The 16,112-nt window shown below is 41.1% G+C and overlaps 1 protein-coding gene across 1 annotated transcript in view; it reads left to right on the top strand.

Moving 5' to 3' along the window:
- The window catches only part of SVEP1 (sushi, von Willebrand factor type A, EGF and pentraxin domain containing 1), a 184,789-nt gene that overhangs the window by 132,911 nt on the left and 35,766 nt on the right, over positions 1–16,112 (top strand). Inside the window, exons 37-38 of the mRNA XM_046022808.1 lie at positions 9,753–10,425; positions 12,240–15,028. Of these exons, the coding sequence (XP_045878764.1) occupies positions 9,753–10,425; positions 12,240–15,028 (3,462 nt within the window). The remainder of the gene's footprint in view (positions 1–9,752; positions 10,426–12,239; positions 15,029–16,112) is intronic.

The following is a 16,112-nucleotide window of genomic DNA, read 5'->3' on the forward strand; positions in this document are numbered from 1 at the left end:
TGCACTGTCTCCATTCTGTTCCGGGCTGGTGTCACTGTGTTCAAGTCATGGCTTTTGTGCAGTGGTCCTGTTTGTGCAATGGGCCTGCTGTCTCCTTCGGCTTCCTGAGATGCTGTTGGCTTGAAATGAGGATTAGAACCTCTTTGCTCTCCAGCCGTCTCCACTCCCACTGCCCTCCACATATGGGAGCCACCCCCACCTGCTTTTTGAATACACATACACTTATTCTTACTTTGGGCCTGTGTTGTTTCTTCTCATATCAGTGATGTGCTTTGCATAGACTCTCCCTTGAAATAAGGGGGAGAGAACCTGTCTCAGCTGTAGGATGGAAGAGCAAATACCTTAGGAGACAGGAGTAGTAAGATGAATGCCAGGAAGGAAAGAAACAAGAAATACATGTCTACCTCCTGTCCTAAAACTGACCTTCCACATTCACCTTTTATCAAAACACTAGGCTGGAAGCTTGCAGCTATTTGCCCAGATAAATAAAATGATAAATTGTTTCCTATTTTCCTTTTCATCCTGTGTGTCTCCTCTCTTGGTGAGAAGCTCAGAGGAAAGGAAGGGTCATTGAAATCCTAAAATTCTCATAGAATGTTCGCCTTTGGTTTTCTTAAATGTAGATTTCTAAATGCAATTACTGCATGTACTAAGATAAAATTTTGTATCATTTTTAGATGAAAACAGAATTAACTGCTGATGCAGGTTTCTACTTTCCATTGGTCTTCCTAAGTCACAGCCTTTTACCTATCTAGTATGCTGCTCTTTTAAGGCTCTTAGAAGGTTCTTTCAAAAGAGGAGAGCTAATGATCACCAGGGGAGCTCTCTCATAAAGCTCCCCACATGCTCATCAGTTGGCTTCCACTCATTGTATGAATCAAATCACTGAAAATTGTGTCTGCAGATTACTCTGTCCATTCTCCAAGAATTTTTCAAAATTATTCAAGAAATAGGCTAATGAATTACAAAAAATTCATCCTGAAATATATCCTCCTGTGGCATCATTGTAATATTGATGGGCCATTTTTCTTTGAAATTATGGAGTAGGACAATTTGTTTTATGATATGTATGGCTTGATTTTAAATAATAGACTGCATGAACATTCCCAGTGTCTCTTGAATGAGAATACAAAATGTCACAGAATAAATAGTCCAGCATTTTAGGTTTGGGCCAATAGCAATTTTCCTGTTTTGGTATCCAACATTTATAGGATGTATGTCATCATCTGTATAAAACTTTATCATTTTTAAATGATTTTTTTCAGAGGGAGAGTGTGTGTGTGAGCAGGGAGGGGCAGAGGGAGAGGGAGAGAATCTCAAGCAGGCTCCACGCCCAGCGTGGAACCCAACTCAGGGCTCGATTTCGCGGCCCTGAGATCATGACCTGAGCCAAAATCAAGAGTCAGATGCTTAACTGACTGAGTCACCCAGATGCCCCAAACGATTCTCTTAAACAAATAAGCAGGTGAAGTATGTTCCACAGAAATTGTAACACAGCTTCAGACTTTTAATGTGAGGAAATAACGCAGCATTTGGGTCAGAAACCAGTCCTAGTTCAATCTAGGCGATAGCTCACAATTCCTCACTTTTTGTGATTTGGAATATATATACTTCTTTAGCATCTTCAAAGACTAACTGATGTGTTTTGGAGAGAGTTATTTTTAGTAAACCTCAACCCCCATCTTACTGAGCTTTGTACCTAATCTCAAGTACTGGCTTTGCTTCCACCTCTTGAAACCCCTCTGTGTACATCTCTCCGCACCAGGGAGATGCTGGCCGTTCAGGTGTTCATAGCTTGGTCCCGAGGTTCTCCTACAAATGGATCAGTAGAGCCAAGTGGGAGGCTTCCCACATCTCCTGAGAGGTGATCACTCACGTTGGTGCAGGGAGACTGGCATTTCAGCCAGCTCAGCCTCCAGTCTGCACTTCTTTCTTATAAACGAACGTGATTCTGAGTCTGTTCCTCTCAGAATCATTCTGAGCCTACTCCGGTAGGTCTGTTGTCCGTTTTCAATTGTGGTTCCCAAAGCTGAATGTGCACTGATACATGCACGTTAGAATATGGCGGAGAGAAAAACGCTGCATGGCGTGACATACACACACGTACAGAGGTAACTGTTTCATTTCTCTTCTTCTCTTTCTAAATAAATGAGTTTCTAGAAATGCAGTCATCCTTTCAGAATGCCTCTGTTGACTCATTCAACTTAATTTCAGTAGAATTCCAAAATCTTTCATATTGGCGGTCGCTAAGCCGGGTTTTCCATCTGCGTGGCTTTTCTCTACTGTGTATCTGTGCAGTGTGTTCCATCTTCTCTTTATTAAATATTCTCCTGTAAGATTAGAAACACTGAACTGGATGGTAAGCTCCCTATTCCCTGCCCTACAGTTACATGATGGCACAATGGATCCTAATAAATCAGGGATGCTCAGGTGGTGTCTGTGAACTTCCACTAATGAAATATGCTAGCAGCATCAAGGGACACATGAAAATAATGATGCATGGTTCAAAGTGTGCAGAGGATGTAATTTGTGCTATAAAAATACAGAACATCAGATGTCTTTATAAATGGAACTTCTACTCAGAGCACATTCTACACAGGAACAGTAGAATCGGGGCACTCAGACCTGGGATAATGGATATTTTAATAATAAAATTATGCTTTTAGCATATTGTCTTTATATACCTTCCTAGATCCTCCTAGACAGAAGCCATCGAAAAACTTATTAAATTTGAATTCCAATAGGAAGAGCAGAATTTATCCATAACAACGAATTGTAGCAGACCCTAATTAGAGGGTGCACCGTGTTGTCAGGGACATCTGTGAGAATTTCGAGACCACCTCTGTCCCTAGCAGGATAAGTGGCCCTAGGTAAGGTGGATGCATACATCTCTGCTGATGTTCTACCATTTTCTCCTCTTATCTTTCTGCTTCCTATAGATTTCATGAATCTGGCCAGTGAGGGGGACACTCTCCAACCTCGCTATCATAGCAGATCACTTATAAAACTAAAAGGGACCTCAGGAGGAATGTACTTGCTAACTGATGACTAATGAATCTTTGCTGAGGGCACCTGGATGACTCAGTTGGTTGAGCGACTGCCTTCAGCTCAGGTCATGATCCTGGAGTCCCAGGATCGAGTCCCGCCAGGGACTCCCAGCTCAGCAGAGGGTCTGCTTCTCCCTCTGACCTTCCCCCTCTCGTGCTCACTCGCTCTCATTCTCTCTCTCTCTCTCAAATAAATAAATAAAATCTTAAAAAAAAATCTTTGTTGCAAGATGGATCAGATAATTTGTACAAGGTGACACTGCAGTGCAGTTTCCACAGGACACCCGCAAATTGTGTTCAGCCTTGTTTTGAAAAGAGAAAGGGAGAGGGGGCAACAACAGCATCATGGTAAAGGGGACTCTTGTAAATCAAATGCAATTTTTTAACTCAGCTGCTTGCAACTGTGTGACTCCAGACTGGGCTTTTAACCTGTGGAACCACCATGCACTCAACTGTAAAATGAAGAAATTAATATGTCAAAACAGGATTAAATTAGGTGCCTGATTATTTTCGCCCCCTTATCCTTCATTAGTATCAGAATGACAGACGGCTCAGGTGTTAGACATTCCTTTAAAATTCTGTCATCTTTCTCTTCAGTAAGAAAGCGAGAAGCAAGTTAAGAATGACTCACATGTAATTATTCTAATACTGCATATCGTAATATTTTGTTCTCCTTCATTGAGAGAGCACTGGAGAATAATCTCAGATTTTTGCAAGTCATCAATCTGTCACCTTCTGTGGGAAAATATCTGTTCAAAGCACAAAGAAAGACAGTCATTAAGCAAAATTGATTCATAGGTTGAATAGCAGAGCCATATGCAGAACACAGCTCGAAATGCTGACATTTGGTTGGATAAGGGTTTAGGAAACCCTGGAGACTAAAATTACAATTTTAAATTTCATTGAATATAACTAAGTACATGAGTAATGTGTGGGCTACATATGGTTCATTAGTGCTTTTGTTTCAAGGACTAGCGATAAAATCAACCAACTAAAACCGTCTATAGACAGATGATGTTCTAAATTTAAGCTGAGTCATTCTTATTTTTAAGGAAATGTGCAACAATTTTTAGAGGTCCTTAAATAGCAAACATTTTATATTCACTTCCCTTTCTAAATAAGCATTACTCTTAATATCAAGATGTATTTCTATTTCTTGAAGGAAGTTCATTTGATCAGTAAGCTCAGTATTCAAGCAGTAAATATTTTCTTTTCTTTCCAAGTTTTTATTTAAATTCCAGTTAGTTAACATACAGTGTAAATTTAGTTTCAGGTGTAGAATTTAATGATTTAACATTTACATACAACACCTGCTGCTCATCACAAGTGCACTCCTTAATCCCCATCGTGTAGTCAACCCATCCCCCACCCACCTCCCCTTTGGTAACCATCAATTTGTTCTCTATAGTTAAGGGTCTGTTTCTTGGTTTTCCTCTCTTTTTTCCCCTCCCCCATATTCATTTGTTTTGCTTCTTAAATTCTACATGTGAGTGAAATCATATGGTATTTGTCTTTCTCTGACTTATTTCACTTAGCATAGTACTCTAGCTCCATCCGTGTCACTGCGAATGGCAAGATTTCCTTCCTTTTAATGGCTGAGTAATATTCCACTGTGTATGTATGCACCACATTTTCTTTATTGATTCATCAGTTCGTAGACATTTGGGCTCTTTCAGTAATTTGGCCATTGTTGACAATGGTGCTATAAATATCAGGGTGAATGTATCCCTTCAAATTAATATTCCATTGGGTAAATACACAGTAGTCTAATTGCTGGATCATAGAATAGTTCTATTTTTAACTTTTTGAGGAACTCCATACTGTATTCCAGAGTGGCTGTACCAGTTTGCCTTTCCACCAACAGTGCAAGAGTGTTCCTTACTCTCCACGTACTCACCAGTACTTGTTGTTTCTTTTATTTTTTTGTTTATGTTTTTGTTTTAGCTCTTCTGACAGGTGTGAGATGGTATCTCATTGTAGTTTTGATTTTTATTTCCCTGATAATGAGTGATGTTGAGCTTTTTTTCATGTATCTGGCCATCTACCTGTCTTCTTTGGAAAAATGTCTATTTATGTCTTCTGCCCATTTTTAATTGAATTATTTTTGGGAGGGTATTGATTCATATACGTTCTTTACATATTTTGGATACTAACCCTTTATTGGATATCCACTTGCAAATATCTTCTCCCATTTCATAGGTTGCCTTTTAGTTTTGGTGATGTTTCCTTCACTATGCAGAAGCTTTTTTTATTTTGATATAGTCCCAATAGTTTATTTTTGCTTTTGTTTCTCTTGCCCAAGGGGACCTACCTAGAAAAATGTTACTATGGCTGATGTCAAAAATAACACTGCCTATGTTTTCTTCTAGGAATTTTATGGTTTCAGATCTCATATTTAGGTCTTTAATCCATTATGAATTTATTTTTGTGTATCGTTTAAGAAGTGGTCCAGTTTCATTCTTTTGCCTGTTGCTCTCTGGTTTTCCCAGCACCCTTTGCTGAAGAGACTGTCTATTTTTCCATTGTGTATTCTTTCCTGCTTCGTGAAAGATTAACTGACCACATAATTATGGGTATAAGTTTTTGTTTCCTGTTCCATTCCATTGACCTATGTGTCTATTTTTGGGCCAGGACCATACTGTTTTCATGACTACAGCTTTGTAATATAACTTGAAGTCTAGAATTGTGATGCCTCCAGCTTCTTATCCTTTGTTTTATTAATGTGCTGTATCACATTGATTGATTTGTTAATATTGAATCACCCTTGCAGCCCAGGAATAAATTCCCATTGATTGTGGTGAACAATTCTTTTAATGTACTGTTGGACTCAATTTCCTAGTATTTTATTGAGAATTTTTGCATCCATGTTCATCAGGGGTTTTGGCCTATAGTTCTCTTTTTTGTGGAGTCTGTCTGGTTTTGGTATCACGGTAATGCTGGGTTCATAGAATGAATTTGGAAGTTTTCCTTCTTTTCCTATATTTTGGAATCGTTAGAGAAGAACAGGTATTAATTCTTCTTTAGATGTCTGGTAGAATTCACCTGTGAAGACATCTGATCCTGGACTTTTGTTTGTTGGGAGTTTTTGGATTATTGATTCATCTACTTGGCTGATTATCTGTCTGTTCAAGTTTTCTATTTCCTCCCATTTCAGTGTTGGTAATTTATATGTTTCTAGGAATTTACCATTTCTTCCAGGTTGTCTAATTTGTGGGCATATAGTTTTTCATAGTATTCTCTTATAATTATTTGTATTTCTGTGGTGTTGGTTGTTATTTCTCTTCTCTTATTTGTGATTTTATTTATTTGAGTCCTTTCTCATTTCTTTTTGCTAAGTCTGGCTAGGGGTTTATCAGCTTTACTGATTTTTACAAAGAACCAGCTTGTGGCTTCATTGATCTTTTCTACTGTTTTGTTTTGTTTTGTTTTAGTTTCTATAGCATTTAGTTCTGCTCTAATCTCTATTAGTCCCTTCCTTCTGATGTTTTTAGGTTTGTTTGTTCTTTTTCTAGATCCTTTACGTGTAAGGTTAGGTTGTTTATGTGAGATTTTTCTTGCTTCTTGAGTAGTCCTGTACTGCTAGAAATGTCCCTCTTAGGACCACCACTTCTGCTGCATCCAGCAGTTTTTGAACCAGTGTGTCTTCATTTTCACTTGTTTCCCTGTATTTTTTTTATTTCTTCTTTTATTTTCTAGTTGACCACATTCATTGTCTGGTAGCATGTTGTTTAAACTCCGTGGAATCGTGGTTTTTCCAGATACTTTTCTTGTGATTGGCTTCCATTTTTATAGCATGGTGGTCAGAAAAGATGCATGGTATGACTTCAATCTTTTTGAATTTGTTGAGGCTTGTTTTGTGGCCTAATATGTGATCTGTTCTAGAGAATGTTCCATGCGCCCTTAAAAAGAATGTATCCTGCTGGTTTAGGATGGAATGTTCTGACTATATCTGTTAAATCCATTTGTTCCAGTGTGTCATCCAAAGCCATTGTTTCCTTGTTGATTTTCTATTTAGATGATCTGTCCATTGATGTAACTGGAGTGTTAAAGTCCCCTACAATTATTGTATTATTATCAATTATCTCCTTTGTGTTTGTCCTTAACTGTTTTATGCATTTAGATCCTTCCATGTTTACATTTGTTAGATCTTCTTATTGGATAGTCCCCCCTATAATGATATAGTGCCCTTCTTCTCTTGTTACAGTCTTTGGTTTAAAATATGGTTTGTCTGATATAAGTGTAGCCACCCTGGCTTTCTTTTGACATCCATTTGCACGATAAAGGACAACTGTTTCTCCATCCCCTCACTTTCAATCTATAGGTGTCTTTAGGTCTAAAATGACTGTCTTGTAGGCAGCGTATAGATGGGTCTTGTTTTCTTATCTCTTCTGACATTCTGTCTTTTGATTGGAGCATTTAATCCACCTACATTCAGAGTAATTATTGATAGATCTGTATTTAGTGCCATTTTATTACTTATTTTATTATTGTTTCTGGAAAATTTCCATTTCTTTCTTGTCTTTGTTACTTTTAGTCTTTCCTTTCCACTCAAAGGGTCCCCCTTTAATATTCCTTCCATGGGTGGTTTAGTGGTTACAAACTCCTTTAGTTTTTGTATGTCTGGGGAACTCTTTATCTCTCCTTCTATTCTGAATAATAGACTTGCTATCATTGGATAGAGTATTCTTGTCTGTAGAGTTTTCTTATTTAGCACATTGAATGTCATGCCACTCTTTTCTGGCTTGTCAACTTTCTGTTGAGAGATCTGCAGTTGGCCTTATAGGTCTTCCCTTGTAAGTTAGGGACAATTTCTGTCTTGCTGCTGTAGGATTTTTTCTTTACTTTATATTTTGCAAATTTAATTACAACATGTCTTGATGTCAGCCTGCTTTTGTTGATTTTGATGGGTGTTCTCTGTGCCTCCTGGATCTGGATGTCTGTTTCCTTCCCCAGATTAGGGAAGTTTTCAGCTATTATTTTCTCAAATTTCCTGCCCTCTTTTCTCTCTCTTCTTCTTCTGGAACTCCTATGACATGAATGTAATTACATTTGATGGCATCACTGAGTTCTCTAAGTCTGTTCTCATGATCTATAATTCTTTCTCTCTTTTATTTTGCTTCCTTGTTTTCCATAATTTTATCTTCTATGTCACTAATTTGTACCTCAGCTTCTTCCAGCCTTGTGTTCATTACATCCAGTCTGTTTCCAATCTCAGTTATTACATTTTTCATTTCTGACAGATTGGTTTTTTTACCTCTTTCATCTCTGTGGTAAGGGCCTCCTTGAAGTCTTCCATTCTTCTCTTGAGCCCAGTGAGTATCCTTATGATTGTTGCTTTACATTTTCCATCAGGCATGTTACTTATATTTGTTTCAATTAGAAATCTGACCCGTGACCTTATCTTGTTGCTTCATTTGGGATGAATTCCTCCATCTTGGCATTTTGTCTAAGTCTCTGTCTTTTTCTGTGTGTTAGAGAAACCTGTTACATGTCTTACTTTTGAGAGTAATGACTTTTTGAAGAAGTGGTCACGTCGTGTCCAGGGCCTGATGCTTCAGGGATTGTGTCTGGTGCGTGCTGTGTGCCCTCTGCTACTGTGTTTGGGCTGCTCTCTCCTTCAGGCCACTTGTCTGCCGAGGTTCTCCTTGCCTGCAGTGGGCAGCGTTTGATCCTGTGGCAAGTTTTAAGTAGGTATGCTCTGCTCTGCTTGTTAAATGAGACCTAATACTATTTCTACTAGAACTGAAGCCTTGTAGAACTCTGGCTGGGGGACAAGGCGTGGACAGGGGTTTCTTCTGGTCTTCTGGGGAAGGGGCCTTCCACGCTGGCACTGAGGCACATTTGTCCAAGAAGAGAAGTCCCAGCAGAGCACAGGAGTTTTGGATCAGGACCTGGTGTAAGCAGGTCAGCCAGCCAGTGTTGGTGCTGTGATGTTAATAGCAAGTGTCTCTGCATTTATGCTGGAGGGAAGGAGAGGGAGGGAGAAAGGCACCTACCAGCTCTTTTGTCCCTTGAGAGACAACTCTGCAAATGCCACCTCTCGCAGATGCTCTCTAAGAAGAGCAAACAGTCTCCCCATGTGACCTAGGCATTCCTCAAATGGCTGTCTTCCCACCCACCCACCCCCACCCCAGGCTACTTGCCTGTCTTCCCTCCAGGAGTAGGGCAGTGCCTCATTTCTGCCTACCAGCCAAGACTACCAACCTTTAAAACTTTGGTCTTCAAGCCCCACTGGTTACAAAAACTCATGAAAATCAGCCCCTCTCATTTCCCAGCTAATGGCTGTGGGGAAGTGTTCTCTGTGTCAATTCCCCTGAGCATTCCTTTTTCCTCTCACCTTTGAGACCAGGGCTCCCTCTCCTCCACAGCACCTACCATCCATTTCTCCCCCACACCATGTCTCTGCACTTCCTTGTTGTGGCCTCTTCTCTCCCTCTAGTTGTACAGTTTGCTCTGTCCCCTCAGGTCAATTTCTTGGCTATTCAGAGTGATTTGATAATTTTCTAGTTGTGTTTGAGGGATGAGACAAGCCTGTAGAGTTCTCCTACTTATACCTCCATCTTAATAAATATTATTTTAAAGAATAACAACTAAAAATAGTCATTGTTGCAAAGAGTAAAAAACTAAAAACAGAATTACAAAGGCACAAACACCTTTTCTCGAATATTATGCTTAGTTATTGTTCCTTTCCTCCCATTCTCATAGCTATACCCTTGCTGGTCCTGACACCATTGAATGCCTGGCCAATGGCAAGTGGAATGGAAGTAACCAGCAGTGTCTGGCTGTCTCCTGTGATGAGCCCCCCAACGTGGAACACGCCTCTCCAGAGACTGCCCATCGGTTATTTGGAGACATTGCCTTCTACTATTGCTCAGATGGTTACAGCCTGGCAGACAATTCCCAGCTCCTTTGCAATGCCCAGGGCAAGTGGGTTCCCCCAGAAGGTCAGGCCATGCCCCGTTGTATAGCTCATTTCTGTGAAAAGCCCCCATCTGTTTCTTATAGCATCTTGGAATCTGTGAGCAAAGCAAAATTTGCTGCAGGGTCCGTTGTGAGCTTTAAATGCACAGAAGGTTTTGTACTGAACACCTCAGCAAAGATTGAGTGTTTGAGAGGTGGGCAGTGGAACCCTTCCCCCCTGTCCATCCAGTGCATCCCTGTACGGTGTGGAGAGCCTCCAAGCATCATGAATGGCTATGCAAGTGGATCAAACTACAGTTTTGGGGCCATGGTGGCTTATAGCTGCAACAAGGGGTTCTACATCAAAGGGGAGAAGAAGAGCACCTGCGAGGCCACAGGACAGTGGAGTAGCCCCACACCCACATGCCACCCTGTGGCTTGCAATGAACCGCCCAAGATTGAGAATGGCTTTCTAGAGGTAAGAGACTAATGAGCGAGTGGTCCATGGCTTTCATCACTGACCGCCGGCCTCCTGTGGCTAACCTGGGATTAGAAGCAGGACACTGGACAGATTAACTGTTGAAAAACAGAAGTAGCTAGACCTATAGATAGTGAATATTGGAGGGAAGTTGATAGAAATTAGTGATCCTTTTAATATAGAGCTTTCTACCTTCTGCTAGCATATAGAAGTGCTATTTGAAATGCTTTGTAGCAATACCTTAGCCCTAACTATGAAGGTAGAATAAACCAATTTTAATACAATATCGTTTTCCTTTATAGAAGAAATTATTCCAAGGTGAATGTATATTTTATAGAAATCAACGTCTCCTGGAACTTAGAGAAATCTGGTATCATTTCTGATTCTTAGACCAAAGATGGGGTGAATCATCTGTTCACTATAATGCAGTTATTACAATTTTCTTTCAGTGGACCTAAAGGTAGTTTCATCAGGACATAAAGAGTTCTCTCAGATCCATACCTGTTCTCCTTTCACATTAATATGTGCCTAATCTATTTTTCCCCAAATCAAGGGCTATTTTATTTATTTTTTTAAGATTTTATTTATTTATTTGACAGATCACAAGTAGGCAGAGAGGCAGGCAGAGAGAGAGAGAGAGAAGCAGGCCCCCCCGCTGAGCAGAGAGCCTGATGTGGGGCTCGATCCCAGGACCCTAAGATCATGACCTGAGCTGAAGGCAGAGGCTTTAACCCACTGAGCCACCCAGGCACCCCACAAGGGCTATTTTAAAGAGAGAATATTCTAATTAAATATTATGTAAAACCCCACACATGGGTCATACCTTTTCTCCTTTATATTCTTTTTTTTTTTCTCCTCTGTATTTTAAACGATAGTAAACACCTTCTGTTTAACACCTCTGCTCTGAGGTACCAGTTCCACTGGAAGAGGGCGTATGTAGATGAGGAGGCTTTCTTCATTTGTTCATTTAGCAAATATCTCTGGAGCTCCTACTAGGTGCCAGGTAAGAACTGGAGAGCTGGTATTTAACAGCACAGATTAGGTCTATGATGGCGTGGCGCTTCCATGTGTGTGGGGTTCTCAAGAAAGAAATTTTTTAAAAAAATTATGTCCACTAGAACAAGAAGTTCACTAGATAGCATACAAGTTAGGCTTTACCATGATAATCTTTTTAAAGTTTTCATGACTAATTCATGTGTGGTACTGCCTAAAAATGACCTGTTATTAGTCCCTTATATATTTAAATATTGAGCTCATGAAAATTAATTTTTTGTTTAAAAGATAAGATATTGCTTTTTAATTTCCCATTTTTAGAGCAGCAGTTTTTAAGAGTATGTTAAGAATGAACACAAAACTTAGTACTCTTTGGAATATATCCATGAAAAATATTTTATATGCTTTTTTTGACAATATTAACAAATAAATGTAGGTTGTGTGTGTATACTTCCTTCTCTGTGGTTAAGGCTACAAACTACAGCATAGCTTTGGTGAGCAAGATTTTTTTGAACTTACTAAGTAATTTATAATTTTTAGTAGTAGTCTACCAAATCATCAATTTAAAACTATTGATTTTTTACTTATGATAACTCAGCCCTATGGTAAACATTTCTGCAATAGGGATTACATTAGACCTGTCCTTTTCACTTACTAAAATAGAACAGACCTAATGAAAAAAGCATTAAGTCCTTATTTGCTTATGTCTTAGCTGATTTATCTTAACATAGGCACTTCAGTATATTTTTTGTATTATTATTCAATGTCTTTAATTATTTATTATACATGTTAGACTTAATTGTCTTCTCCCTATTATACAGCATACAACTGGCAGGATCTTTGAGAGTGAAGCGAGATATCGGTGTAATCCAGGCTATAAGTCAGTTGGAAGTCCCATATTTGTCTGCCAAGCCAATCGCCACTGGCACAGTGAATCTCCTCTGTCATGCATCCCTCTCAACTGTGGGAAACCTCCCCCGATCCAGAATGGCTACATGAAAGGAGAACATTTTGAAGTAGGGTCCAAGGTTCAGTTTTTCTGTAATGAAGGTTATGAGCTTATCGGTGATAATTCTTGGACATGCCAGAAATCTGGCAAGTGGAATAAGAAGCCAAACCAGAAGTGTGTGCCTGCCAAGTGCCCAGAGCCTCCCCTCTTGGAAAACCAGCTCGTCCTAAAGGAGTCAGCTACCGAAGTAGGAGTGGTGATGTTTTCTTGTAAAGAAGGACATGCCCTTCAGGGTCCCTCCGTCCTGAAATGCCTGCCATCACAGCGATGGAATGATTCTTTCCCTGTTTGTAAGATGGTTCTTTGCCTCCCACCTCCCCTCATTTCCTTTGGGGTCCCCGCTCCCTCGTCTGCTCTTCATTTTGGAAGTACTGTCAAGTATTCTTGCGTGGATGGGTTTTTCCTGAGAGGGGATCCTACCACCTCCTGCCAAGCTGATGGTACTTGGAGCTCTCCACTGCCAGAATGTATCCCTGTGGAATGTCCTCACCCTGAGGAAATTCTCAATGGCATCATCGATGTACAAGGTCTTGCCTATCTCAGCACAGCTCTCTATACCTGCAAGCCCGGCTTTGAGTTGGTGGGAAATACTACCATCCTTTGTGGAGAAAATGGTCACTGGCTTGGGGGGAAACCCACCTGCAAACCCATTGAGTGCCCAATGCCCAAGGAGATTTCAAATGGCAAATTCTCTTATACAAACCTACACTATGGGCAAAGCGTTACATACTCCTGTGACCGAGGCTTCAGGCTAGAAGGTCCCAAATCCTTGACTTGTTTAGAGACAGGTGATTGGGATGTGGGTGTCCCGTCATGCAGTGCCATCCACTGTAATCCCCCACAACCCATCGAAAATGGTTTCGTAGAAGGCGCAGATTACAGCTATGGGGCCATGATCATCTACAGCTGCTTACCTGGGTTCCAGGTAGCTGGTCATGCCATGCAGACCTGTGAAGAGTCAGGATGGTCAAGCTTCATACCAACATGTGTACCCATAGACTGTGGTCTCCCACCTCATATTGATTTTGGAGAATGTACTAAGGTCAAAGATGGTCAGGAAACTTTTGTAGAAGAAGATATGATGGAAGTTCCATATGTGACTCCTCACCCTCCCTACCATCTGACAGCAGGGGCTAAAGCTGGGGAAAGCACCAAAGGATCTCCTACTTCACATTCTGCAAGCTTTCTATATGGCACCATTGTTTCATACACCTGTAATCCAGGATATGAACTGCTAGGGAGCCCTATGCTGATATGCCAGGAAGATGGCACTTGGAATGGCAGTGCACCATCCTGCATTTCCATTGAATGTGACTTGCCCGTTGCTCCTGAAAATGGCTTTTTGCATTTTGCAGAGACGACCATGGGCAATGCTGTACAGTATAGCTGCAAGCCTGGACACGTTCTGCTGGGCTCCGACATGAGGTTTTGTCTACAGAATAAAGAATGGAGTGGTGCTTCCCCAAGATGTGAGGCCATTTCGTGCAAAGCACCAAATCCCATTATGAATGGCTCCATCAAAGGAAGCAACTACACATACCTGAGTGTGTTATACTATGAGTGTGATCCTGGGTATGTGTTGAATGGCTCTGAGAGGAGAACATGCCAACAAAATAAAAGTTGGGATGAGAATGAGCCAGCGTGCGTTCCCGTGGACTGTGGGTCACCGCCAGTCTCAGCCAATGGCCAGGTGAAAGGAAATGAACATACATTCCAAAAAGAGGTTGAGTATTCTTGCAATGTAGGCTTCTTACTTGAGGGAGCCAGGAGTCGTGTTTGTCTTGCCAGTGGAAGTTGGAGTGGAACCACTCCCATCTGTGTGCCTGTCAGATGCGCCACCCCACCACAGGTGGCAAATGGAGTGATGGATGGCCTGGACTATGGCTTTGGAAAGGAAGTGGCATTCCACTGTCAGGATGGCTACCTGTTGCACGGTGCTCCAAAACTCACCTGTCAGTCCGATGGCAACTGGGACGCAGAGTTCCCTTTCTGTAAACCAGTCAACTGTGGCACTCCTGAAGATCCTCCCCATGGCTTTTCTAACGGCTTCTCCTTTTATCATGGGGGGCATATACAGTATCAATGCTTTCCTGGTTATAAGCTCCATGGGAGTCCTTCAAGAAGGTGTCTCTCCAATGGCTCCTGGAGTGGCAGCCCACCTTCCTGCCTGCCTTGCAGGTGTTCCACGCCGGTGATTCAGAATGGAGCTGTCAATGGGACAGATTTTGGCTGCGGAAGGGCAGCCCAGATTCAGTGCTTCAAAGGCTTCAAGCTCCATGGAATTTCTGAAATCACCTGTGAAGCCAACGGCCAGTGGAGCTCTGGCTTCCCATACTGTGAGCACGCTTCTTGTGGTTCTCTCCCAACGATACCAAATGCATTCACCAGTGAGAGTGGCTCTTCGGAGGAAAATGTGGTAACTTACAACTGCAGATCTGGGTACGTCATACAAGGCAGTTCGGAGCTGGTTTGTACGGAGAAAGGGACGTGGAGCCAGCCTTATCCAGTCTGTGCACCCTTGTCTTGTGGACCCCCGCCATCTGTCACCAATGCAGTGGCCACTGGAGAGGCACACACTTTTGAAAGTAAAGTGAAACTCAGGTAAGTCCATGGCTCTAGAGTCTTCAAAGGATGCAGACAGGAGGATTGTAAAATAAAAAGTGCTAGGTCAAAAATTAAGCTAATTGTGAAAATACCGTCTCTGGACTGCTCTCCAAAAACTGAAGCTCTTCACACTTGGCCTTGTTCTATTCATAATTGTTTAGAAATCCATTGGCTATAAAAAATAAACGTCTACATTTTCAGCTTATGGTCCCTCATATAATTATCACGATTATCATATTTTGTTGACCTTCATGAAAGAGTGAGATTCTCTAGCTGGCTTTTTTTTTTTTTAAAGATTTTATTTATTTATTTGACAGAGAGAGGTCATAATAGACAGAGAGGCAGGTAGAGAGAGAAAGAGGGAAGCAGGCTCCCCGCTGAGCAGAGAGCCCGATGCGGGACTCGATCCCAGGACCCCGAGATCATCACCCGAGCCGAAGGCAGCGGCTTAACCCACTGAGCCACCCAGGCGCCCTCTAGCTGGCTTTTGTATCTCTTAAGGCACCAGGCTCTTTTTTCTTCTAAACATCATGCTGATAAGTTTATGATATCACTCTGTGGTTATATTCATACCACAAATATTGGGGAAATAAGGCAAAAGCTGATTAATTCAGGTCAAAAAGCAGATACCTTCATTGAACAGCATATATAGGAAGATATCTTTTTTTAAAAGGTTTTATGTATTATTTATTTGACAGAGATCACAAGTAGGCAGAGACGGGGGCAGGGGGGGGGGAGCAGCCTCCCTGCTGAGCAGAGAGCCCGATGCAGGGCTTAATCCCAGGACCCTGAGATCATGACCTGAGCAAAGTCAGAGGCTTTAACCAACCTACTGAGCCACCCCAGCACTCCTATATAGGAAGATAAATTAAGTAGAGTTCCAATCTATGCTATTTGAACAAACTGAACTGTTTAATGCACAGTGAATTTTTTTGCTGTAATGTTATCTATAATGCATTATTAAAAAGAACTAAGAGAATATGGAATAAATTTGCAATTAAATTTTTATTGGAATAAATGCCCATAAGATATCTCAACCTTCTAAATCAATTTAGATTTTATTCACGTCTGTGAAGGAGTT

Source organism: Meles meles, chromosome 11, assembly GCF_922984935.1.
Source record: "Meles meles chromosome 11, mMelMel3.1 paternal haplotype, whole genome shotgun sequence".
In the NCBI taxonomy this organism is placed as follows: Eukaryota; Metazoa; Chordata; class Mammalia; order Carnivora; family Mustelidae; genus Meles; species Meles meles.